Genomic DNA, 26,454 nt, shown 5'->3' on the forward strand with positions numbered 1-26,454 from the left:
ATTTGAAGTGTGCTTCTGCTTTTGTGAATATATACATCTATTTAAGTGTATATAGACAGGGGCAGCAAAATCTTTCACCCTTCTCCTATTGGAGGATAAGAATGGCACATGTGCCCTGATAAACCTCGACCACTTATGCTATTTCTAAGAGTCAGTGCTGCCTGCCTTGGCTGAGCAAGTGATCTCCAGGATGTGGGCATTGCACATGGGCACATCCCATGGCATCCTGGCAGACTTATCAGCAAAAGCTGCTCAGGCTGGTTTTGGGGTTTTGGGTTTTTTTTTAGTATGATACTTGATGCGCTCTGTGTTTTTTGTTTGAAGCTCATGAACTGACTCAAACTTGCAAGGAGATAAGGTGGCCCATACTTGTAGGATGGATGTTTGCCCCTTAGAAGGGATGTAAATTCCCAGAAATATAAACCTCTTTCTTTCCTGACCTCTGTTTGACTCTCATTAAGCATTCTTTAAAAGCTGAGGACACAATTCCATGTGTCCAGAGGAGCAAGGTCAAAGGAAGAAGAATCCAGTGCCCTTTTTCAGTATTTTCAATTGCAAGTTCACAGAAATAGACAATGCAAAGCTAATCAACACTTCCTTTTTATCTTATAAACCAGAGATAATAAAACTGAAAGCCTTTGTTCCTTGGACAGTTCATGTGCTAGGTGTGTATGACCAACTGATTTATCAGATCTTTGGATATTTTATTTATTTGGCTGTAATAACAAACCCAAAGTGGTACCAGTGGACTTAGCTGCACTTTGAGGAAAGGATTGCAGAAGCCTGAATTCTCCATTTTAGGGCTTTCTGCAAGATGGTTCTTATTGAAACCTCTTTTCTGGGGTTTTGTTGCTGTGTCTGGGCCCCTTGGGGTGGAGTTTCATCCTCACTGCTGGAGTGTTGGATGGAGGGGAGGACGCTGAGTGGTGCAGCAGAGAAATCAATTCTCAGCATGTAAACTGGTTTCCTCTGTGTCTCTCTTCCTTCCCTAACCACATGGCAACCCATTCTCACATTCCACAGCTTCTCAAGCAAGAACTAAGAGAAAAAAGACATGCTTGGATCCAGAAACTTCAGCTCTTGGAAAAATGCAAGGAGACCTTAGAGAAGGATTTTGTTCGAACGGCAGGAAACCTGAGGAGAACCAGGACAGAACAATTCCACCTGAGGAAAGAGCTCTCTGCTAGGTACCTCTCAAAGCTGGGTGCCTTTTCTAGGGGGAGCTTTGGAGCTGGCTTTTATATTTTGGGTTGGTTGCTTAGCTGTTTAGTGGGCTGGGCTGGTTTGGTTTGGGTTTTTGTTGGGTTTGGGTTTTTTGTCTTGTGGAACAAAGTCCACTGAATTTTCAAGACTTATTTTTTTAGGTGGGGAAAAAACCAAACCAAAAAACAATGAACAACTTGTTTTGGAGAGTGAATTTGCTTTTAGCATTCCATTTACACTATGCAGGAGTTCAGGTTTATGTATGAACTGACACATGGGCTTGGAGGTGTCTTTGAAAACACCAGGGAGACCACAGGCTGAGCAGTTAAAGCAGGAGGGCCCTGCCTATCTAGCAGGTGCAAACATTAAATTAACTGCTGGGTTTGTGCCAAACAGGTCTGTAAAATATATCCCTGCAGGTATTATTGCTGTGGGATACAATTACTAGCCCCAGAGATGGGATTTCTTAGTTTCCCAAAGTTTCGTTATGTCATTAAATAGAAAAATGTAACTTGTTCCTGCTGTGATTTTTCATGTTACAAATAGAATCGCAGGATAGTCTTTGACCTTAAAGATGATCCAGTCCCACCCCCTGCCATGGGCAGGGACACCTTCCACCAGCCCAGGTTGCCCAGAGCCCCATCTAGCCTGGCCTTGGACACTTCCAGGGATGGGGCAGCCACAGCTTCTCTGCCCAACCTGTGCCGGGGCCTGCCCACCCTCAGCAAAGAACTTCTTCCTTATATCCAATCTAAGCCCACCCTCTTTCAGTTAGAGCAGCAAATCACAGCAGGTGCAGACAGACCTCTGCCTGCTCTCCCATTTCCTCAGACATCCTGGAAAAGAGTTTATTCTGGCAGAAACCACTTGACCAACAGGAATTTTGTTGTCTTTGTGGAAGCCAGGCTGGTTCACAGTGTCAGCCTCCTGCTATCCCATGCTGAATGGGAATTATTTTTGCCTGGCTTTGGGTGTGAGCAGATCCCAAGGGCTGACGTGGTGCAGTTGTACCACACTCTTGCCTGACTTACCTTCCACTGACCTCTCCCATTGTGCTCTCCCAGTGCTTGGGAAAGAGCTGATAAAAATGCTGGTGCCTTGGTTTTTAAAGCTGCTTCTCAGCATCAAAATTGTGGTGGTAACAACAACAAGAACAAAAAAGTAGAGATGAGTTAGAGAAGAAATGAGGAAAGGGTTTCTGTAGTGATGAAGAATAAAGGTTTCCTTGCTAGCCATCCTCTTTGGCAGTGGTTCTGATGGCATTTGTGTCTGCTGTCAAGTGAAATATCCTCTCAAACACTAAGATATTAATGTGATGAAGTGGCATTAATAGCTCTGGGCTATCTGACTCTACATCTGATCACTGTTTCTCCCAAGCCATGAGAAAACACATTATTTTGACTGAAATAGAATAGTTTGTCCCACTAATGACTTTCTGTTTGAGATCTGCTGTTATTTCATAAGCTTCCACTGTGGTACCCAACAGTCTGGGACTGGTTCAGCTGGAGGAACACCAGGGAAAAACCTCCATCCCCTTCCTGCTGTAGGAAAACCTCCTTAGCCTGCATTGAATTGGTCTGTTCAGCTGAAGAAAAGGAGATTGAAGGGAGACCTCACTGAAATTACAACTTCCTTACAAGGGGCAGGCACTGATCTCTGCTCTGTGGGGACCAGGGACAGCACCCAGGGAAGGGCTGGGGCTGTGCCAGGGCAGGGACAGCACCCAGGGAAGGGCTGGGGCTGTGCCAGGGCAGGGACAGCACCCAGGGAAGGGCTGGGGCTGTGCCAGGGCAGGGACAGCACCCAGGGAAGGGCTGGGGCTGTGCCAGGGCAGGGACAGCACCCAGGGAAGGGCTGGGGCTGTGCCAGGGCAGGGACAGCACCCAGGGAAGGGCTGGGGCTGTGCCAGGGCAGGGACAGCACCCAGGGAAGGGCTGGGGCTGTGCCAGGGCAGGGACAGCACCCAGGGAACGGCTGGAGCTGTGCCAGGGCAGGGAAAGGTTGGATCTCAGAAAAGGTCCTTCCACCAGAGGGTAGTGGGCACTGACTGGGGCAGTGGCCATGGCCCCAAGGCTGTCAGAGCTCCAGGAGTGTTTGGATGATGCCCTGGGGCACAGAGGGTGACTCTTGGGGATGCTCCTGTGCGGGGCTGAGGGTTGGACTGGATAATCCTTGTGTGTCCCTTCCAGCTCAGCACATCCTGTGACTTGTGCTTAGCAAGAGGGAGTGCCTGGAGGATGTTAGAGCTGCCTGTGGTCCTCATGCCATGTCCCACCAGCCAGGCTGTGTCATCTCCTGGGCATGACCTCCCAAAATGTCACTAATGGGTTGTGGTTTGTGCTGTTCCCCCACAGGCAACAGGAAATAGAAACTGTCAAACAGCTCCAAGAAGAAGCTGCTGGGCTGGCAGAAGCCCTTGGGTTGGAGCTTCAGGAAGCCAAGAAGCAGCTTGAGGATGCCACCAGACACGTAAGGGCCAGTGCAGCTCCTCCTGTTCAGGAAAGAAGAGGAGGCACAAGGCTGAGTGGCTGCCCCTGGGAAAGGAAATCGCGTGTTCGGGATGGTGCGCCTCGCTGCAAGAGTGGAACCAGCAGAGGAAGTCAAATTTGAGGGGGTGGTGACAACAGTTTGCTGATGAAAGAGGCAGCATTGCATATTTGTGGTGGCTTAAAGGAGAGGGAAAAAAAAGAAAAGAGAAAAAAGCACCCAAAAATAGCTTCCATACACAGTCCACCCCAATGTAAAAATGCAGAAGTTCAGAGGGAGCTTTATCACTTCCTGAGAAAGAACAGATGCAGTTTGGTTTCATTTACGTGAACTGTGGAGGCTCCTTGTGTTAACCAGGCTGCTTATTTCTTTTATTTTGTTTTGGGTTTTTTTTAATTCTTTTTCCCTGAATATTGTCTTGTGCTTAGGCGGAGGATCAAGTTGAAGTGTTTCACTCTGCCCGTGAGGAAGCAGCATCCTCGAGGAGCAAGTTGGAGGAAGCCATTTCTGAGCAGCAGAAGCTCAGGGATGGCATTGCAGCTTTAACAAGCACTTGCCAGTTGCTGAAGGGAAAGGTGGAACAGGAGAAAAGTGAGTAACTCCTGGCATTGTGCCAGCATTCATTCTTGCATGGGCAAATAGTTTTATGGTTTAGTGACAGCAAAGGGGGATAGGACTGATGTGCAGGTCAGTCACTAAAATGCCCTGTGGAGTCTTTTTTTTTTCCTCTTTATTTCTACTTTTCCTTCTGCCACTATGGCATCTGGGCTGAGAAGCAGGTGGGATCCCAAGGAGTGGGTGTTGGGCTCAACCAAAGCTTCAGACCCTCTTAACAAAATGTCCAAGGAGGAAGGATTAGTAACTCCACGGGTGCTCCTTTACCAAAGGTGCTGCTCCCACACCCGCACAGCTCACCTTGTTCCTAACAAAGTCACCCCTCTTTCTTAAGCTTTCTGTACTAGACAAACCTTATTTTTTCTTTTTTTTGTGTGTGCTGCTTGTAGTTGCTCCGTGGTTTTGAATAACTGCTGCTCTCCTCAGTGCAAAGCAATCCTGTCCCTGTGTTTGTTGTGCACGTGCAACTCCTGCCCCAGAGCCATGAAAACTTCCTACTGCCTCTTGCTCACTAACACCAACACCTCTAAAACTTGGGAACTAAATAATGCAGTGCTCTGATTCCAGCACACGTGGTTAGAAAGGAGGAACCTGACAGACTTACCCTACTGTTTGCCTCAGGCTTGCATTTCCCAGGGCAATGTGACTGATGCTCAACATGCATTGTAAACAACTTCATGTGAAACCAGTTTGTCTTGTAGGGAAAATTACATTTTTGGAGGCAAAATTACCTTCTGTCTTAGCTCTGAGGCACAACTGCTCTGCACTGCTCTGGCAGGAACAGCTCCAGACTGTGCTCACCCACTTGTGAGCAGGATTTTGGCACTGTTCATGTGTGTGTGCTCGTGTTCCTTTCATGCTCGTTGCTTCCTTCAGACTGGGGAGTTGATATTTTTTTCTTTTTTTCTTAACAAGAGGCATAACAATGGAAATAGTGTGTCACTTCCCAGCTCTGAATAGACAAAGCTCTTCTGCAAAGTGATTTGGAGTAAGAGAAAAAAGAGAGGACCCCAGATATGTGGATTGGTGCCACTCTGACTCAAAAAAAAAAAAAAAAGAAAGGTTCTCCTCCTTCCCCTCTAAAAAATGCCACCACCCTGAAAATGGTTGATATTTTGGCTTTAAATTACTCCAGTTAGTGATTTCTCTACACTTTCTGTAGATTTAATACATGAATTTCATAGAGTTGAGCTGGCAGATGTATAGAGAAGTTGCAAAGTGTTATGAAGGACAGGGCTCACAAACAAGACTGGCAATTGGGGGAAGAAGAAAAGTGCTTTATATTGGATTTCTGTAGAAAGCCAGACAGAGCTGGGCCGTGGTCTCCTCCCCACCTACCCCTTCCACCCCCTGCTTCCTCCACCTGCATGGTGAGAGATAAGAAATTAAGGAACCTGCTGGCTGAGGAAGCTGCTGCTCAACCAAAGTCAGCCTGGCACAGCTTCTTTGGGTGTCAGGTGCTAATTGTGCCTTTCTCCTAATTGCTCCAGCTGCCCAAGCTTCTGAGACCTGCCTTCAGTGCTTGGGCACTGAGGTTACAGGGCTAATAAAGTCCCCTTACACCCTCCGAAGTAGCTGTGGTATAAATTAAAGGTATGACAGAATTAAGGCAGAACTCACCACTGACAGGTCTCTGCATTTCCAAACTTGAGCAAAAAATGCTTCTAATTATAACATAAAGCCAGCTGACTTCCAAACTTCTGTGCAGGATGTCAAACTGAAAGGACAAATGTTTCCTCTTCCAATAGTTCATCTGTTTCCACAGGCAACTTTGGCATCATAATGTTAATAATGTTGGGAAGCTTTGCCCCCTCCTTTGCAGCAAAGGGAAATGCAACCACAGGGAAGAAAGTGGTGTTTTCTTTCTTGTAAAAACTATTGCAGGCACAACTAGACTAATGCTAATTACAGTGAGTTCTGACAGGCAGTAATCAGGTTTAGAGGTGCAACCAACTTGTTATCAAGTTGTAAGGAACCCTGACAGGTCTGTGACTGTCTCTTCATAGCAACTGCCAATGCCCTGCGATGGGAACTGCTGCAGAGGTGCCTGTGTGAGTTGCTGTGTCAGGTATGACGTTGGGTGGGGGCTCAGCTTTGCACAGGAGGTGCTCTGGGGAAGGACAACCACAGCTGAGATGAGCTGCAAACAATCTGGCAGCATCAGGTTTCTTCTTTTTTGACGTGTGGGTGCAGTAAATACCAACCTGCATGTTGTTGTTTTCCTTATCAACCCTTCTGGGGGACAATGGACTGGGGATCCTCACATACTTACAGGTGTGGTTTTGGTGATGGCATCAAATGGTTGTGCTCTTCACACACCTTTTCTGGTGTGTTGCTGTGATGTTTTTGGCCCCCAAAATCAACCTTCTCTTCTGCAGACGGACTTGAAAACAAATGTTTAAACCTCTTGTCCTGTAAGATATTTTCAGTCTCCAGGCATTGAAATAGTTACTACCTTTGTGGCCTTCTGTGGAAATATGTTGGAAATGACATAACTCTGGAATGCTTTGCTTTGAATAAAATTACTTGTTTCAACTTTGGATGGGGGTGGAGGGGGAGACATTGTGGAAAGACATTTTTTCTCAACCAGCTCTAGTAAGGAATGCTGTAGCTCAGGGTCTGAGCAGTCTGGATTTAACACAGGATAACAAGGTATTTCTAATGGCAAACAGGAGGCCCTGAAGTGTCTCTTAGGCTGTAAACGGAGCATCAGAGGAGCAGGATCAAAATGGGCCAGCTGGATGGGAATAAAACTTAATTTGTCTATGACAGTCTGCAGAATTAAAGGCCGAAAGTGGCAAGGGGAAACAACTGCAGAGTTTTGCAACTAATAGCTGAAAATAGTTCAGTTTGAAAGATTTTGTTCAGAATCACTAGCAGTGTTCTCTTCTTTTTTGGTTTGTGTTTTCTTCTGCATCTGCCTGCCTTAAACTCTTTCTCTACTGCAACAGTGCTGTGCAGAGTTAGACTCTGAGTATGGTTTGCTGCCCACACCAGCTGAACCTGTGAAAGGGAAGGTAAGTGTGTTTGCTCTGACCATTGCTGAGCCTCTCAAAGTGTGACACTCCCTTTGTTTGGGTCTTTAAATTCGTGACTTGAGGAAAATAAATACATTCCCTTGCCAGAAACTTTGCAAAGTCAAGCATTCAATATAAATAACTTGTGATGTATTTGCATGGATGTGTTTGACTGTCTAGAAAAGTATATTCCATATGTATTTTCTTGCAAGTGTAAAGTGGAATTATTCTCCCTCTTCCTGTATCTGTTTCACCTGTTAAGGATATGAGCTGTTCTAGACAAAAAAGCAACAGGTGATGTGCTTGTAACTGTTGGTGTTCCACTATGAAGTTGGGGGAATTGGTGACATTAATATATTCAGTGAGATTGAACAGCAGCCCTTTTTATTTTTCAATTAGCAGCTCCATTACTCGAAAAGGAGTGAAGGACCCTTGGAAATTCTATCCTGGCACAGTTCCCCTCTGCTAGGTAAGATCTGGTGGTGTTGGCCAATTTTCTGTCTCTCTCCTGAAATACAGAGTTGATAAAACAATATCAATAGTGATAAATGTGCTGGTAGGGTGTGGAAAATTTCTTGTGGGCTCTACCCTATTTCTACATGTGATCCAGGAGGCTGCCCTGTGTTTATAGTGCTTGCAATGAAAGGCCTGAAAAGGTGACTGGATGTCAGCCTGGCCCAAGTCCCCAGGCTCAAGCTCTGCCAGGGGAAATTTCAGTTGGAGAGCAGAAAAAAATTCTTTACAGACAGAGTGCTCAGGCATTGGAATGGGCTGCCCAGAGAGGGGGTGGATTCCCCATCCCTGGAGGTTTTTCAGCTGAGCTTGGCCGTGGCACTGAGTGCCATGATCTGGTAAAGGGACTGGAGATGGCCCAAGGGTTGGACTTGATGATCTCGGAGGTCTTTTCCAACCCAATCCATTCTATTCTACGAAAAGCTCAAGTAACTCTCAGGATAAATCACACATCCAAGTATATTCCTGACAAGAGCAATAGGGCTCTAGTCTTGTTCTTCCCATTCCCACTGAGACAGCAAGTGCTCCTTTGCTGCTGAGCTGAGGCCAGTCCTGGTTTAAAAGCTTGAACAGGTAACAGAACTACTGAGAATAAAATCATAATAGACAGAAAATAAAATGGCTTGGGCTGGAAAGGGCCTTAAATCTTGTCTTGTTCCTTCCCCCTTGCCATGGGCAGGGACACCTTCCACTAGCCCAGGTTGCTCAGAGCCCCATCCAGCCTGGCCTTGGACACTCCCAGGGATGGGGCAGCCACAGCTTCTCTGCCCAATCTGTACCAGGGCCTGCCCACCCTCACAGTGAAGAACTTCCTCCATATATCTAACCTAAATAGAGATCATAATAATAGACTAATAGCCTGTGAATGTCAAATTTAATTCTAGGCCATACTGATGGAAATAGAAGACAACCTTTCTTTCCTGCATGTTCTTATAAGAGCCCTCTGCTGCTCTGAAAGGGCTGTTTCACTGAGCCAGCTGGGAATGTTCCTGCAACTTCCCGTGATACCAAAGCAAATAAGGCAGGTTTTCTCACCTTGCACCACTCAAGTGTTGATGTAAGAAAGGATTATTTAGTTCCTGGCCCCCTCTGCTACACAAAATAATGCACTACCAGAAAGCTGTTTCTATAACCTGAGTGATGGAAAGTGCCCATCCCCAGGTGCCACAGAGTCTCCATCTGCAAAAATCATTGAGGCCACATAGCCTATGACCTTCATACCAAGAGGGAAGTGACCTGGTTATGAATCTGTTGGGTTGTTCTGCTGCTTGATTAGTTGAGATGTAGCTGCATGTCAGTTTTTGACTAACTTTGCCAATGGCCACCTCTCTTCTCGCTTGTCTGTCCGAACAGATGCTCTGAACTTGGAGACCTCCTGCCCAAAGAACCCTCCTGGGCACAGCTGGGATCAGCCTGGCAGGCAGAGCTCTGGCAGCTGCACCTTGGCAAGGGGAGAGCTGGGACACGTGGCAGATGTGACATCAGAGGAACACAAGTAAGAGGGAGAAACAACCTCCTGGGGGTGGAGGAGCCCATGGGATGTGCTGAATTCAACAGCAGGGCCTTTAGTGGGCAGTGCTGGACACTTGGTGATCAGCTTTGCTTCTGTCCACAAATATTAACACTCTGTGCTGGAACTGCTGGTAATCAGCCAAATACAGAGATGGTGTTTCCACTTCATGCTGGAGAACCGAGGCATGAATTAGGCATTCTTGTCTATTTTCCATGTTTACCTCACAACTGGTGCTTCCATTAGATGCCAAAATCCTGTTGGCTTTGAGGAGTCACTTCTTTATCTTTGCAGAGTTTAGAGCAGGAATTCTGTGATCTCTGCTTACCAAGCTGCCTCCTTAGATCTTTAAACTAGAGGCTGAACTGCTGAAGATTATGAAAGCTGGAAAGAATTGCAGTGAATATTTTAAAAGATAAGGATGTTCCTGAAGGTGCAGAGACAGGCAGTCTGCAGCAAAAGACTCAACAGCTCCTGAAGCTTTTGCTACTGGTTTTCTGTAGAACTGTGCAGTGTGGAGGAGGTTGGGAAAAGGCCTGGTGGTGGTTCTTGCTGTCTGGGGGAGGAGGGATTGATGTGAGTGATGAATTTGTCTTTCTCTGAGAGATCAGCTGACTGAGGATACAGATAGTGGTGACTTCAGTTGTTATGTGCTTAAGGCAAATGGGCAATACATCTCACTGTTGTTTGGGCAAGATGCAAATCAAGTGTGTGTTGCCAGGTGGAAAATATGCTCTGCTGGTGACTCCAGTGATGCAGACCTTCCTGTTTCCATTGCAGTGATGGACTCTTCACTGACTGAGGTGAGTGCTGTCTCTGCTGCCCCACATGTGGGTTTGAGTGGGTTCAGGCATTCAGCTCCAGGTTGCTGAGCTGTAAATCAGCTCTGCTGCCAGGTGGATGGAGGTGGCAGCAGACAGCAGGGAGCTGCCTGGGCTGTGCCCTCCTTTTTGGGCATGCTTCGGGAATACCGTGGTCATAAATCTAAATGTCTTGGTGTTCACGTGCAACTGGGGCATTCTTTGAGCTGAGGAGCATTTTAAATGTGGTCTCAAGGCTTGAGACAGTGCAGTAATACTCAGTTCTACCAGGGAAGTCTGAGTGCTTTGCTCTCCTCCACCTGGAAGGAGCCCCAGGATGCTTTAGTTGGGAGTGCTGCCTTTCTTTGCCGTTTCTCCCATGGGCACCATGTCAGAGCTGAGAAATGCCACCTTTGCTGGGTGAAAGCTTCCCCTCAGCTGCTGTACTCAGCTATGCCTTCTCTGCTGCCTTGAATTTTGCATCCACAGCTTGAGCTCTCAGTCAATTTTCTTGTGGCAACAGCACGATGAGCTGCAGCTCAGCACGCCCAGTTGTGCCACAATAATCACTGTTGAGCTCCACACCCCAGCTCTGCCTCACGGAGCATTCCAAAGAGCTTTACACACTCCAGTGTTGGTGGTGATGATGGAAGAATCCTGCTCAGTGGTTTCTGCGAACCTGGAAATAACCTTTGGCACTAAACATTTAACAATATTTAAATAATAACCTTTGGTCCAGCTGTAGCAGCAAATCAAAGCAGAAAGAGCAGTGAGGATAGAAAGTAAGAGTGGTGGGGACTGCCTGTGGTTTCAACCCACTGCTTGCTTGGGCTGGAGCAGGTGAAGAACCCCCAGCTTGTGCTACTGCTTAAGTCACCTTACAGAGGGTAATCTGAAGGGTTCTTGCTCTATCCAGTCCTTCTGGAAAGCCACAGCCTTGCAAAGGTGTTTGAAGCACCTGTGCTTCACTGCTTTGGAGCTTTCTGGAATTCCAGCTGGGCTCAGAAATGCCATTTTCCATCCTTGCTATCATTTTTCAATATAAGCTTTGCTTTCCATGTGACTATTGTAAAGGGGGAAAATAAAAAGGTTAAAGTTTGTCCCAAAGAGAAGGCAAAGGGGCTGTGTCCAGGGTCTGTTCTGAAAACTGGCAGGGAAATTTTGAATATGCTTGTTCAATAGGAAGAGCCTCCCTAGTTTTCTTTGGAGTTTTATTACACTGCCATTGCAGATATATTTGAGCAGCTTGAGTCTTTCAGCACGCAAGTAACTCATTACTGATTTTGAAGCATTGTCACCATAGGAGCCTGAGGGCTGTTTAATGAAGGAGCATTTGAGAGAGCCAAGTGAAGCTTGGGCTTTTTCTGCTTGTTTTGATTTATAAGCATGGAAGTTGTATCACACTCTCTAAAAACCAGATGACAGGCCTTCCAAATGTTAGTGCTTGTTTGGGAGGAGTTACACAAGGCTGTGGCCAGAATTTGTCTGCTGTGATAGAGAATCCTTGGATTATTATGTTAATCGAGGGGATGGAGGGGGGCAAAGTGATTAGGAATGTATTGGAGGACCTTCTTTAGACAGTCCTTTTATGAGGAGGGAGAACCATTCTCTGGACACACAGATTGTGTTAGAAAATCTAGAATGTGGTCTTTTTTCTTGTTAGTTTGTGTTTAAGTGTAATCCATGGGAATGCACAATCCTAATAGTATTTTTCAAAACTGAATTGAGGATGTTCTTTCATTGCAATCAGAAACCACTGACCATGTGATTAGCTGGGGCATGTGGAGTAATAAATTGCTTTAGTCAGTTCCTGATGGTGCAAGGGGCTTTCTGTCCCTCTGAGTGCTGTGTAGAAGTTTTAGAAGGCCTTTAGGTTCCTCTTGATTCCTCTCCAACATGCTATTTTCCACCACCTCCTTGCCCAGTGCTGCTGCAGACCCAGTGACCTGACCAAGGCAAATGCAGTGCTGTACTTCCTTTGGCTTGAGAGAATTCAAATAATAATAAAAATAGCCCCAATTTGCATTAGAGGAAACATCCATCTGGCTGGGGCAGAGTCTTGCAAGCACAGCCCAGCTCTGATGGTGGGGGAGTGAGGAGGAGAAAAAGGCATTTGCTGATGTTGGGAACACTTGGGTGCTCTCACAAGTGACCAGGAGCTTTGGACTCCTCTTGTTCTCCTTTGCTGGGTTTCCTGGGCTCTGTGGGGATGTTTGAGGGGTAATCACTTGCTGCTATGGTTTGCAGTTCTTTTGGACTTGGCCTCATACCTTCTCTGCTTGGAGAGAGGTTTGTTTTTAATCTGTTCAACAGCCCTCTTCAACAGAGGGTGCAGTTCATCACAACTCATTAGAACCTTAAGCCTTTAAACCTCCGTTTCATCCTGTATTGTCATCCATAAAGAGAGACCAATCTAACAATTGAACAAGCAAGCTGGAATTATCCAGGATGAAAAGAGGAAGAGGAGGGATAGTACCCCTACAGTGCCTCCATTGACACATGAAAAGCCTTAACAGGATATTGGTTTTCTCTGTGGTGTGATAAGACTCCGGCCCAGAACCACAGTGGAGCAGCTGAGAGGAACATGAGGAGAAACTGCACACCCACATTTCATTGTTTCTTTCCTCTTTTGGGCCCTCTGAAGGGGATGGAGAACTTTTACATAGATAAACCTGCTCTTTGAGGCCCTCTGAAGGGGATGGATAACATTTATACAGATAATCCTGTCAAACTGGAGTCAGTGAAAGGCACACACTAAAATGTGCAATGCAACATGCAAGTTTTCTGTGTTCTTAATCATCTGCTCTGTCATGCTGGTGCCAGTAACACTTTTATTTACTGAGCCAAGCCCCATGGCTATAGTCAAGTGAAGATCTGTGCACTAGTAAGGTTTGAGGTAAAGACCTTAAAAATGGGTGTATCTTGACACTGTACCTCTGTTCCATCTTAAGATTGTGTAACCTGGATGTTGGTAGCTTGAAAATGTGTGCTAGAAGCAAACCATGAATGGGAACCAATGTCCACATGATAATCCTGAGCTCAGACTTCTGCAGAAATGTAGTGCTCACTCCTAATGATGATGAGTGCTGGTGAATGGAGCTGCATCCAGCTGGCGGCCGGTCACCAGTGGTGTTCCCCAGGGGTCTGTGTTGGGTCCAGTCCTGTTTAACATCTTTATTGATGATTTAGATGAGGGGATTGAGTCCATCAGCAGAAAATTTGCTGATGACACCAAGTTGGGAGGGAGTGTCGACCTGCTGGAAGGCAGCAGGGCTCTGCAGAGGGATCTGGATAGACTGGAGAGATGGGCTGATTGCAATGGGATAAAGTTCAACAAGGCCAAGTGCAGGTCCTGCCCTTTGACCACACCAACCTCCTGCAGTGCTCCAGGCTGGGCACAGAGTGGCTGGAGAGCAGCCAGGCAGAAAGGGACCTTGGGGGACTGAGGGAAAGGAAGCTCAACAGGAGCCAACAGTGTGCAGAGGTGGCCAAGAAGGCCAATGGGATCCTGGCCTGGATCCAAACTAGCGTGGCCAGCAGGCCCAGGGCAGTGACCCTTCCCCTGGACTCTGCCTTGGGGAGGCCACACCTTGAGTGTTGTGTTCAGTTCTGGGCCCCTCAGTTCAGGAAAGAGATTGAGGGGCTGGAGCGGGGCCAGAGAAGAGCAACAAGGCTGGAGAAGGGACTGGAGCACAAGTGCTGTGGGGAGAGGCTGAGGGAGCTGGGGGTGTTTAGCCTGGAGAAGAGGAGGCTCAGAGGTGACCTCAGCACTGTCTAGAACTCCCTGAAGGGAAGTTCTGGCCAGGTGGGGGTTGGTCTCTTCTCCCAGGCACTCAGCAATAGGACAAGGGGGCACGGGCTCAAGCTCTGCCAGGGGAAATTGAAGTTGGAGAGCAGAAAGAAATTCTTTGCAGAGAGAGTGCTCAGGCATTGGAATGGGCTGCCCAGAGAGAGGGTGGATTCCCCATCCCTGGAGGTTTTTAAAGTGAGCTTGGCTGTGGCACTGAGTGCCATGATCTGGTAAAGGGACTGGAGTTGGCCCAAGGGTTGGACTTGATGATCTTGGAGGTCTTTTCCTACCCAGTCGATTCTATGATATTGTGCTGAGCTACTCACTGTACCTGTGGGGGAATTTGTGTTCATTTACCATCACTGCTGAGGTAATTTAGACCCAGCTGGGGAAATTATTAGAGCTTTGCCATAGAAATGTTGTGCTGCCATGGCAATCCTGACCCTGACACACTCTCCTCTCTCTCTCTCCATGAAGCTTGGCCGTGGGGAGTCAACGCTACCAGCCAGTCTGAGCCCATCAAGGTCAGGTCTTGTGCATCATTTAAAAGTCTCTTTGGAGATTGTAAAATGTGGATGAGTCTCTGAAAGAGTTTTGCTTTGGCAGTGATCTCTTCACTTCAGCCCAAGATGCTCTGATATCCTCTGTGGACAGCACAGCACCAGTGACAGGTAAGAACTTGGGTTGGGGCTCAGAGGTGCAAAGGTTTGCTCTGCATGTGCTGCAGTCTGTGCATTTACTGAGCAGTAAGAGCTGTGTCTTCTGCCTGGTACTGCAGGTTGCCTTGTGATGGAGCAGAAATCACCCAAGGGCTCAGGTGAGCAAGAGGAAGATGTGCCAAGTTCCGCAGCAAGGGAGAAAAGCAGAGCTCAGGATGCATCTGGTGCTGGGGCAGGTACAGTGATGCTGAACTGAGCACATCCTTTCAAGGGAGGAAACTCAGTGAGTGAGAACAACAACCTGAGAACTTCTATCTCTTGCCAATATTTTCACCTGCAAGTGCTCTCAACTCTCCCTGGAACTTTACATATTTTCAGGAGGCTGGGAGGCTGCAGCACCTCAAGCAACCACGGAACAGCTTAGGGAAATCTTGGTGCTTGCTCAGCTGGCAAAGCATTGCATGGGTGCTAAACCCAGGGAATTTGGGAAGGGAGGATGTTTTTGTGCTTTTAAAGAGTTTAGTGCCACCATAACACTTTCCTCTCTTTCAAAACTTGCACAGTGTACCAGAAACTGGGCTGGATCGAGAGGTGGCTGGCTCATTTTTGGGGTACAAAGGACTGTCCAAGTAGCTGACAATGTTTATGGCCACCTGAAACACCACAACTGTGCAAACCATGCATTTCCTGACCTGCTCAAGCTCCTCAGAAACAGCATCTGTTTCTTAACATCATCTGATATTCCGTAATGTAACAGAAAATAATTGCAAACACTCATCACTTGTCCTGTTACTTTGTGTATGAGACTTTTTTTTCATATTTCTATGCCCATAGAATTAAAATAAGAATTGTGAACTGTTTCTTTAAATAGCAAACACGACTGAAAAAAACCCCAAAACCAAAACCAACTCTGTGCTTGTAGCAACACAATAAAATTAACTTATCCAAGGAACTATTACTATAACTCTTGCAACTTCAACTACAGCAAGTACAACTAGGAGTGATCTTCTCAACTTTAGACATAGTACTCTGCTTAGTGGGACTTTTTCCAAGCTAGACATAATTAACATCACACTTCGAATCATAGAATTGATTGGGTTGGAAAAGACCTCCAAGATCATCAAGTCCAACCCTTGGTCCATAATTCTTCCTGTATGAATTTATAGTGGGGTTTTTTTTCTGCTGCCTCGTCTTCTTGGTGGCCTCTCCTGACATTTGCTGTGATTTCTTTTAGCCCTGTTTGGCCCCTGGCTCATGTGGTGGGTGTTGGAAGCTTGGTGGGGGACTATTTACCATTCTATTTGATTTTGGGGAATGTTTCTCCACAGGACCAATCAAGAGGGAATTCTGCCCTGTGATGGGGGAACACAAACCTGCATTTGAAAGTGTTTTAAAGCCAGACTCGGTAAGAGCCCTGGTGACAGGGAAACACCAAACTGCTTTGGCTGAGCAGTGGCAAAAGAGGGAACAGGCCCCTCCAAGGCATTGTGGCTGTTCCCTTGCTCTAATTATTCTGCTGTGCCTTTAGGAGGTGGACCAGGAGAAGGAAAATACCAGAGAGCAGAGTGAGGAAGCACCAGCTGTGGCTCCCAGTAGGAAAGGTGAGAGGGTTTTGTTGAACACATTCCCATTACTCAGTGGAGCACAAACCTTGGTCACCTGAGCTGTGGAGAGAGGGGCAGAGAGCTGCCTGCCCCACACCAAAGGTTCCCAGGGCATTTTTGTTTTAAGGACTCGTGCCTGCAGTTAGAGATCAAAGTGCATTAGCAATGGAGAGGAGGATAGTGGTGTGATGCAAAATGTGATTTCTACACCATCTAACCAGCTTTGTGTTCCTCTAGACGGCAGGGAAAAATCCTTAGGAGCTGTCAAGGTGCTGGGATGTTTGAAATGTGCTCCCCAAAGATTTGTAGAGTGGCATCTCTGTGCCATGGACAACATGGATAAGCAGGGTGCTGTTTTCCCTTGAAATCTCCACTCTTCTGGTCCCCTCACCTCTTGCCTTTGGAGTGCACTAAAAGCTGGGGAAGAAGGATGCCATGGAACATCCTGAAGCCAAAATCTGTAATTAACCATTTCTGGGTTAATAAGATGCCAGTTGAAGCCTCCTAAACAACTGACTTTTAGGGTTTTGTACACGTGGCAGTGCTGTGCTGAGTCACACCTAAAATACTCTGAGTTGTATTTATTGGCAAGAACTTAACACTGGAAATCTTTCCCAGTGGCTTCTGTTGAAGCTTAAGACCCTTTCACAGGTTGGTTTGGGAAGGCTGTTTTTTCATTTCTTTTTGCCTGAAAAATTTATTTTTTCTTTTTGGTTTCTTGTCAGGGAGTTCACCCACTGCAGGTGGCATTAAAGGAGATAAAACAAAGCAAATTGAGCTGTAAGTGTTTGGGCTGTGGGTCATGGGCTTCAGGTAGGAATTGAAAGGTGCAGTGTGTTACATGGTTGTTCTTCTTATCCTACAGTGAATCCCCCAGTGAGAAGGAAGTGGAGGTGAGTCCCAACTGCTTTTGTCCTTCAGTGTTGTGTAAAACAGCAAGCTCTTGTAGATAAGCCCTGATTAATATCTTGTCCTATGCAAAAGAATGATGCCTGGTAGTTCAAACTGATCTATTTCTACATATTGGCTTCTGAAATCTGCCTTTTCAAGCCTAATGCAAATTTTGGAAGGGATGGGATGGAAAAAGGTGGAACTCAGTACAACTGAACAAAGGACTTGTCACCACAGTGACATTTGTTTGCAAGCACAGAGGAGCATAGCTGTGACCTCCTCCCAGGCTGAATGTGCTGATTTTAGAGAGTTATGGCAAAAGGCACAGATGGCACACTCTGTGCTGCCAGGATGTCACCTCTTCTGGCTGCAGAATATTCCTCCCATCACTACAGATGGGAAGACTTGCTGTGGGGAACCAGGCCACGTTCACTGACTCTCCTCTATCTCTTCCATAACTTTGTTCTTGGGGTACAGTCACAAATGTCATGTCAGTGTCCAAGTCTACTTTAAAATCCTCTACATCACTTGGATTATTCTGAAGTCTTTTCCTCTCCCCCAACAGGCTGAATTTCTGAGGTTGTCTTTAGGCTTTAAATGTGACTTGTTGACCTTGGACAAGAGAGTGAGGCTTGAAGAAAGATCCCGAGACTTGGCTGAAGAGAACCTGAGAAAGGAGATCACAAATGCTGTGAAGATGTTAGAGGTTGATGTTGGCCAAGGCTGGTGGGGTGGAGGGGTGAACAGCTGGGGAAGAGTCTCTCTTAAAACAGCTCCTATAAGGGGGTGTGTGATACATTACAAGCAAATCTGAACAAGGCTCTTGAGCAGTGAAGTTGAAATAGGAGAGATTATGAGGGGTGACCTTCATCTGAATGTGTTGTGTGCCCAGGCAACAGGGAATTGCACACTTAGGTGACCTCCACCGCTGTCTGCAGCTGAGTTGCTGCCAGATAAGCTCAAGGCTCTGCCCACTGGAGCTCTGTATCCGAGTTACCCGGGCTGAGGTTGTTGGATGCTGAACTTGTGGCTGTGTGAGCCTGAACACAACTCCTCAGTTGCCTTCACCCTTTGTTCTCCACTGATAACTCACACTGTTTTTCTCATCAATGTTGCTCTCAGGCTTTAGTTCCTTTGTGTGAAGACGACAACCAAGCCCAGGAGATCATTAAGAAGCTGCAGAAGAGCTTGCAGTTCCTCAGCCAGTATGCAGACCGAGTTGCCAGCAGGGCAGAGATGTTGGGAGCCATTAACCAGGTAACTCTTTCTGTGTAAAACTTCTCTGTCCAAAGTGCAAAGCTTCTGGGTGTCAAGAGGTTGTCACATCTGTTTGCTGGGCCTCTGGCTCCAGAGCTGGATTTGGGAATCTGGTGCAGCCTAGTCCTGGCTTTCCTTTCTCAGATCACTGTGGTCTTACAAGGAATCCCAGGCACTCAGAGCAGCTACTGCTGTTCTACTAGAATTGTGCAAAAACCCACAACAGAAAGAAGGTCCTGATTTAAAATAAAAAAAACCCAAACAAAAATCAAAAAAAGACTTTGCAGTGGGATATATGTAATAGCAGGCACTAGAAAGCAATTTGACAGCAATAGCCCTGAAGTTGTAATGATGTTTCTGTGCCTTGTGGAAAGGGCAGCTAAATCTGTGGAAATTCCCCAAGCCCTGCTCAAATGCTGGGTGTAATTGTGTATAATGCCACAGAGCAGCATGAAAATACAACTTGGCAGTGCCAGCAAATGCGTGGTGGCAGCTGAGATTGCAGATCAGAGGAGGAGATGGAGTGCTGAGGCTGTGGAAAAATAAGCACTTAAATTATTTATTTTAGGATAAGAGTAATCATGGGAGAAATGAAAGCTGGGCATGTGCTGGGACATGGCTTGTAGTGAAGCTTGGAAAGGGTGGACAAAAATGGGAGATGTTGTATCAGGGTGATAAAACTTGAGTGAGTGCTGAAAGAGGGAGAGAACTCTGCTGGGTCAGGAGCTGGCTGGGGGTCGGGCCCAGAGAGTGCTGGTGAATGGAGCTGCATCCAGCTGGCGGCTGGACACCAGTGGTGTTCCCCAGGGGTCTGTGTTGGGTCCAGTCCTGTTTAACATCTTTATTGATGATTTAGATGAAGGGATTGAGTCCATCAGCAGAAAATTTCCAGACGGCATCAAGGTGGGAGGGAGTGTCAACCTGCTGGAGGGCAGGAGGGCTCTGCAGAGGGATCTGGATAGACTGGAGAGATGGGCTGATATGGCAATGGGATGAAGTTCAACAAAGCCAAGTGCCGGGTCCTGCCCTTTGGTCACAACAACCCCCTGCAGCGCTCCAGGCTGGGCACAGAGTGGCTGGAGAGCAGCCAGGCAGAAAGGGACCTGGGGGGACTGTGGGACAGGAAACTCAACAGTGTGCCCAGGTGGCCAAGAAGGCCAATGGGATCCTGGCCTGGATCAAAACCAGCGTGGCCAGCAGGCCCAGGGCAGTGACCCTTCCCCTGCACTCTGCCTTGGGGAGGCCACACCTTGAGTGTTGTGTTCAGTTCTGAACCCGTCAGTTCAGGAAAGAGATTGAGGGGCTGGAGCGGGGCCAGAGAAGAGCAATAAGGCTGGAGAAGGGACTGGAGCACAAGTGCTGTGGGGAGAGGCTGAGGGAGCTGGGGGTGTTTAGCCTGGAGAAGAGGAGGCTCAGAGGTGACAACAGCACTGTCTAGAACTCCCTGAAGGGAAGTTCTGGCCAGGTGGGGGTTGGTCTCTTCTCCCAGGCACTCAGCAATAGGACAAGGGGGCACGGGCTCAAGCTCTGCCAGGGGAAATTGAAGTTGGAGAGCAGAAAAAACTTCTTTGCAGAGAGAGTGCTCAGGCATTGGAATGGGCTGCCCAGAGAGGGGGTGGATTCCCCATCCCTGGAGGTTTTTAAAGTGAGCTTGGCTGTGGCACTGAGTGCCATGATCTGGTAAAGGGACTGGAGTTGGCCCAAGGGTTGTGCTGGATGATCTCGGAGGTCTTTTCCAACCCTGTCGGTTCTTTGATTCTATATCTAAACATGCTGCACTCCCTCAGAGTTGCTTCTCTTCCCTCCTGCTGTTGCCCCCACCCTGGTAGGAGAGCAGGGTCTGCAAGGCCGTGGAGGTGATGATCCAACACGTGGAGAACCTGAAGCGCATGTACGCCAAAGAGCACACGGAGCTCGAGGAGCTCAAGCAGGTCCTGCTCCAGAATGAGAGATCCTTCAGCTCCCTTGGAGACAGAGGTAACTGGCAAAACTCCCTTCTAGCACCTGCCAGACAGACCCTTAGAGGTGAAACTGGGATGAAATAATAATTTATTAACAGTTTTAAAAAGGAGTCGCTGATATTAGACTTTTATGTAAACTGTAATGGATCTTGGAGTGAGTGCGTGACCTTTGCAAGTATACAGGAACATTGTGGCCTGCAAAAAAGTGCATTGCATGTGTTGGTGCTCATCTTATTCCTTGTGAGCAGTAAATCTGGGTGCTGGCTCACACTGGAGCCTTTGAAGGAGCTATTTGTAGGTAGCTGAGCTTTGACTGCTCTCTACAGATATTGCCTTCTCTTTTCTAAACACAAATTACAGCCCCCTGACGTGCAGGGGGCTTGAATTCCCTTCTCTGAGCAGGTGGCACGGCAGCCAGGATTTCAAATGGTGCTGTGCACTGTGGATTTGCCAGAGAAGCATTAAATTCTTCTGAGAAATAGGATTTTTATTTTTAAAAACCAAAAGGACAGACTCACACCCCAGTAAAATCCTTGCAGGAGCCTTCTGATTCACAGGCTCTTCTGTAAAAGGTAGTTCTGTAACAGGACACTGCCTTGATAATAGAATATCTTTGATGACAGTGACAGGAATTGATGCTTGCAGAGGATGTGCAATGTGTGAATATAAGAACTTAATGAATTGGAAAGTTTTTTCTGCTTGCACACAGTGCTCTCATACTTTTTTTTTTTGCTTAAACACTACAAAAAGTCAGCCCTTTAGCTGAAAATAGAGCTCACTGTGTTCCTGTAAGCTGTTCTGCTGTTTGATCTCTTCACAGATGAATCCATGAATAAAAAGCTACCAAGTCCTTTTAACTTTAAGGTACAGCTTTATGTGAAAAGATTGAGTTTTTAAGCATGTTTGTGTTTTCCTTTGCTTTGCCATGTGCTGGTTTTCTGCTACATGCTTGGCTTGGTGGTTTTCTGTCACAGATATGGGCTGATGGCATCAAACATGAGGATCTACTTCAGTCATCCCACGAACCTTCCAAGGTCCCCCATAAAAGATGAGGAGGTATTCACAGAAGCTCAAATGGTCAGGCTCTCACTCAGTGGTTAAGATCTAGTTCTCTCATTGGGTTAAAGAAGGGTTTAGCACAGAAATATGGAAAAGAAAATAGTCAAATCAACTATAGGAACTCCTGTGAGCAGCATTAGGGGACTTTAGGCACATTGAGTCTTGCTGTTTAGCTGGGAGCTGTGTAACCAGCCCCACTCTGCCTGTGGGCAAAAAATGGTGTTGCACTTTTACAATTCCTTGTGTGTCACTTCAAGCCAAGTATCACCACCTCCTATTTTAATACAGCTTGTATAAAAGCAGCTGGTGTTTGATGTGCTCAGTGAGTGGTGCAATGGTTCCTTGGTAAGAGCCAGTAATGCTTCTCCTTTGTGCAGCCCTCGGCAGCCCTGCGGAGAGTCAGCATTGCCACAGTGCCCAGGAGTGCTGGGGCTGGGGTGCCACTGGTAAGGAGGGGCTCCCAGAGGGCTGGGGAGGGGTCTCATCTTCTCCAAACTGCCTGGGCTGAAGCAGGACAATGCCAGGCAGTGAACGTGCCCAATGTCTTCTCCAGGCCCAACTGCACGACCCTGATGGAGACGAACGCAGTGAGAGATTCAACAGGAGATCCAGCAGTTGGTAAGTTCCTTGGCTTTGCCTTTGAAAAGGGGGAAATATTTTTTCCTCTGCCTGTGCTTGTAGCAAGCAGCTTATGGGGCATCTCGCAGAATCCCAGACTATTCAGAGTTGGAAGGGACCCACAAGGATCATCGAGTCCAACTCTTAAGTCAATGGCCCACACAGGGGATTGAACCCATGACCTTGGCATTATTACAGCCAAGTTTTAACCGACTGAGCCAATCTCAAGGTGTGACAATGTTTAGGCTATGCCTTTCCCATTAGTTTTATGAGCTGCAACAGGAAAATGAGCCTTTGTGACTAAGTATTACAGCTGCCCTTTTTAATTTATTAATGTTTTTAAAGTATTTCAACTTTCTTGCTTTTAGAACTAAAATGTGAAATCTAAGTATCAACCATTAATGGGTCTGTGAGGGGGGTTTTGTTGGGGGGGGTTGTTGTTTTGTTTGTTTGGGTTTTTGTTTGGTTTTGTTCTGTGTGGTTTTTTGTGGGTTTTTTTGTTAATAATCAGAATTTCAGGCAACTAATTCTGAAAGTTATTTTTGCACGGCTTCTGCTAAATTTCCAACTTCCTGCTAATATATCTGATGGAGAAACTCAGGCAACTTTGTTTCAACTGTGCCAGGGGGAAACTGGGGGCGAAGCAGAACGAGAAGCGCCCGTCGCTGCAGCGATTCCTCAGCACCTATTCCTGGGCAGAGTATGAAGAGGAGCACTTGGCAGCAAAGTAAGTCCAACAGCAACCTCCTCCAAGGTGTGAGCAGGGGGGCTTGGGTTGGTTTTAATGAACATTAAAATGCCAGCTATTGTGCATTTAGCTTGATGACAAAGCTCTGGAACTGCTGACCCTTTCCTACAGAAATGAGCAGGCAGAATCGCCCACTGAAGTGCAGGAACAACCAACCAGGAAGGAAAGTGTCTCTGAGAAAGGGAAATGTTCCTCCAAGTCGACCCTGGAGTCAGCGTAAGTCTTCTCACAGTCCTCATGAGTTAAAACAATGTTTGTGTGGAAGAGGGAAGTGGTTGGGTTGTTAATGCCCACTTAAACCACTGTGAGTGTTCTTGGCTGGCAGAGACTCAACTCTCCAGGAACTCATTACTAATCCTGAATGCTGAGGGAAAGAGGAGCCTCGTGCTGACCCCTCTGTGGGAGCTGTTACAGCTCAGCTACTTGGTCATGCTATTGTGTGATGTTGTAAAAATGATGGAGGATGACACAAGCAGTTCCCCAGACCAGCTCTAGAGTAGCCTAGCTACTGCCTCTGACTATTTCAGCTCAAGGAGGAGTGTTGTCCTGCAGGAGTAGCCCCTGGAAGCCCCTGCCTTGCAGGGGAGAACAGAACCATTTATTCCACCTGAACACAGAATGCTAACCCCCCCTTGGAAGCATTTCTGACTGAGGGGGAGGCAGTTATGCAGTGTGTGAAACTAAGGCAGCAAGGACAAATATGTACTATATTCTGTTGTTTCATAAAGGATAGAGGTACCAATGCCATGAGAAGTCCAGGATTGGGATAGGCAGGGAGGGTAAGACTGCTCCTAACCTCAGGGATCCACCAAGGCGATGGAAAGCAGCAAAAGGCCAGAACTTTCAGTGCTTTCTGCAAAAAATAACCTTTCAAGGCAGTTTTTGTGAATGCTCTTCAGGAACAGTGTGGGCTACAGGGAGCAGAGGTACACTTGAAAGTTGGGGAGCCACCTAAAACTTGCTTTGTTGAAGATGTGCCATGATCTGGTAAAGGGACTGGAGTTGGACCAAGGGTTGGACTTGATGATCTTGGAGGTCTTTTCCAACCCAATCAACTCTATGAAACCCAGAACACAACCTCCAGTACCAACCTTGTCACTTTTGACCAAGATCTCTGTGGTTTGGCATTTTTTTTTAGTTTAGGGTTTTTTTGAGGTGGGGTGGGAGGAGCATCCAAGTTTTGAAGGAAAACTGAGCTGCTCTATTTGCTCTCCTCCCCAGGTACAACTCTGTGTCATTGTGGACGTCCCACTTCAAGGCTTCCTTTTCCAACACCAACAAAACCCTCTGGGTTTCTGTTTCCATCCTGGTGCTCCTGGCTGCCCTCACCAGCTTCCTCACAGGGCTGTCCCTGCAGAGACCTGCAGCTGCAGAGCCTGTAGGGCCTGGGGACTCCTGGACATCACTACAGCAGCTGCTGTGGCCCTACACAAGACTGCAACACAACGGGCCTCCACCCATATAACAAAGGTTCTGCCTCCTGTAGTTGTACTTTCCAAGCAGCTGACATAGTTTATTTAAAGTTACAGGTCTGGATTTTGCTCTCTTGGGTTGTGGGTATTTTTGGGGAGATTGGTTTTTCTTCTTTAAAGCATGACTTGAAATGAAAAAAGTATATATATATTTTTTTCCCTCCACTTTCTGACAAAAGTCATCTGTAAGTAGCTAAAAGGGTCTCTGTTCTGTTCAACTTGACAATTCAGAAGGAGCTAATACTAAATACGACTGAGTGGTCTTTGCCACAAGAGAATGAAGAACTTATTTTGCCTGAACAGAGAGAAAATGTTTGCATTTTAGTCATTGAAGCTGTTTCAATGATTGAAGAGAAAAAGACTCAAGACTTAAAATGTAACTTTATTGAGAACTTTTGATAATAAAGCTTTCAAAGAAAAATGTAGTATTTAAGAGTATGTTAAAACTCTTGTAGCAAGGAGTAGCTGATCCACAACATCACTGAACAGGAAGCTGGCTGCTTCCACTCTCTCCATTGCTCCTTTGCTGGCAAAATCCTTAAGCTGATGGTAGAGTGTGGAATGAAATTCAGAATCTTCTTCCAGCTCTTCTGAAAAAGCCTCACTGCTTTCAGTGATTTTGAGCTTTTTTGCTTTCTGACCATTGAACATATAAAGGGACCAGTTGCTGTCTTTGACAGAATCCGCTTCAAGATGCTCACTTACCTATTTCAGGAAAAAAATGGACTGTGCCACTGCCAGAGTATAAATTCTAGTGTGAAATTCAAAATTCTTGTGAGTATAATATAGAAACAAACCCCCTAAACCAGTATTAATATTAGCTCTCTGTTCCTAAGAGACTGGCAACCAGGTACTGTATAAACACCAACATCTTCCCTCTGTTTTGCCTCCAAAATCCAAGGTTTGGGCTCTCCTGCTGCTGCTTCTGACTCCTAGGTAGGTGCAACAGGCATAATTTATTTTAGTAATTAGTACTTTAGGCATAATTTATTTTAATTTTTACTCCGGAGATCAAGTATTAGGCTAAATATTTTTGGGTCATGTGCATTTAACTAGAGAGTGAGAAAGCTGCTCAAGGTCTCACCAGAAAGGTGTGTTCTTTGTCTACAGCCATTTGTCTGTCCTGGGAGAAGCTTTAACCAGGCGTTGTAGTTCACAGGTACAAACAAATCAGCACCCGAGTTGCTCATTCCCTCCTTTGCAGCAGGGAGCAAATGAAAGTAAACTAAACCCACCCACCTGGAACACCACGTGCTCTGGGCCTGCTGCTCCATTCCACTTGCTGGAGGCAAAAGCAAAGGCAGATGCCACCAGAGCCATCTGTTGGTAGGCCTTGAGTTCTGCCAGGGCAGCCTGGAAGGCAAAAACACAAGGTAGGCAACCTCTCTTTCTGTCAGTCCCTTTCCCTGTGTTTTACAAATGTAAGGAAAAGCTTCTTTTATCCAAAATCCACTGGCTCAGCTGGCAGGGCACATGTATGTTCTGCACTGCAGCTCTTCAGGCAAGGAAGAGCAAAAAGAAAGTGCAAAAGGGGTGGAAAATCCACCAGCAAAGCACTCACTGTTGCACTCACCTTCCTGGTCACAGGGACATAGTGGTGAGAATACTCTGCTGGGAAAATGTTCACACCAGCTCTTTTCAGAGCTGCTCTGAGAGCAAGTGGACTCATCCATTGTCCTGTGATGTGGGAAAGCACATCCTTCTCTTCCACCACTACTGCAGACAACATACACTGATGGCCCTGTTGCACAAAGCAGGGAAAACACCTTACTGGGCATGGAAGCTCTTCCCTGCTTTAGGCACCAAACATTAACATCTGTGCTGTTTTGGGTGCTCCATACATTATCTGCTGCTCTGGGCTTTGGAATTTCACTTACCTCTCCTGAATAAAGCCACTTTTCTGTAGGAATTCAGAGAATACTCAACTCTACCGCCTCAGGCTGACTTTTTTCCAATCATGATTTATACATTAATGAACATTTGGTCCTTGTTTTTTCTAAAGGTTCAATAGGCTGCTTGAAATGCTTTTCTTTCTCTTGCTATACTTGGGATCTCTCTGTAGAGCTGCTCTAGAGAGAGAAATAATTTTCAAGTCTCTAAGCTGCTGAAAGAGTCTTGAATACAGCAAGGCAGGGCCCAGAGCAAAGCACTTCCTGGAACTTTGCTGAGCAATCACACACATTTTTCCCTTCTGACCAGCTCACAGAAAATAACTGAAATTTAAATAAGTAGTACAGTGCTTGGAAAGGA

At 46.6% G+C, this 26,454-nt stretch overlaps 2 protein-coding genes across 2 annotated transcripts in view; one reads left to right on the forward strand and one right to left on the reverse strand.

The window, feature by feature from the left end:
* Nucleotides 1–24,780, forward strand: part of IRAG2 (inositol 1,4,5-triphosphate receptor associated 2) — a 36,765-nt gene extending 11,985 nt beyond the window's left edge. The window contains 24 exon segments of the mRNA XM_071551590.1: nucleotides 1,024–1,187; nucleotides 3,558–3,672; nucleotides 4,119–4,281; nucleotides 6,312–6,373; nucleotides 7,257–7,322; nucleotides 7,722–7,791; nucleotides 9,189–9,330; nucleotides 10,067–10,148; nucleotides 14,413–14,459; nucleotides 14,542–14,606; nucleotides 14,714–14,830; nucleotides 15,923–15,999; nucleotides 16,123–16,195; nucleotides 16,924–16,978; nucleotides 17,064–17,091; nucleotides 17,655–17,795; nucleotides 18,212–18,346; nucleotides 20,176–20,323; nucleotides 21,128–21,171; nucleotides 21,744–21,812; nucleotides 21,920–21,984; nucleotides 22,610–22,711; nucleotides 22,844–22,948; nucleotides 23,954–24,780. Coding sequence (XP_071407691.1) covers nucleotides 1,024–1,187; nucleotides 3,558–3,672; nucleotides 4,119–4,281; nucleotides 6,312–6,373; nucleotides 7,257–7,322; nucleotides 7,722–7,791; nucleotides 9,189–9,330; nucleotides 10,067–10,148; nucleotides 14,413–14,459; nucleotides 14,542–14,606; nucleotides 14,714–14,830; nucleotides 15,923–15,999; nucleotides 16,123–16,195; nucleotides 16,924–16,978; nucleotides 17,064–17,091; nucleotides 17,655–17,795; nucleotides 18,212–18,346; nucleotides 20,176–20,323; nucleotides 21,128–21,171; nucleotides 21,744–21,812; nucleotides 21,920–21,984; nucleotides 22,610–22,711; nucleotides 22,844–22,948; nucleotides 23,954–24,197 — 2,379 coding nt within the window. The 3' untranslated portion in view covers nucleotides 24,198–24,780.
* The window catches only part of DNAI7 (dynein axonemal intermediate chain 7), a 113,986-nt gene continuing 112,105 nt past the window's right edge, over nucleotides 24,574–26,454 (reverse strand). Inside the window, exons 14-16 of the mRNA XM_071550068.1 lie at nucleotides 25,778–25,945; nucleotides 25,444–25,557; nucleotides 24,574–24,909 (exon numbers count right to left, since the gene is read on the reverse strand). Of these exons, the coding sequence (XP_071406169.1) occupies nucleotides 24,634–24,909; nucleotides 25,444–25,557; nucleotides 25,778–25,945 (558 nt within the window). The 3' untranslated portion in view covers nucleotides 24,574–24,633. The remainder of the gene's footprint in view (nucleotides 24,910–25,443; nucleotides 25,558–25,777; nucleotides 25,946–26,454) is intronic.

The sequence above is a fragment of the Pithys albifrons genome, chromosome 3 (assembly GCF_047495875.1).
Source record: "Pithys albifrons albifrons isolate INPA30051 chromosome 3, PitAlb_v1, whole genome shotgun sequence".
NCBI lineage: Eukaryota > Metazoa > Chordata > Aves > Passeriformes > Thamnophilidae > Pithys > Pithys albifrons.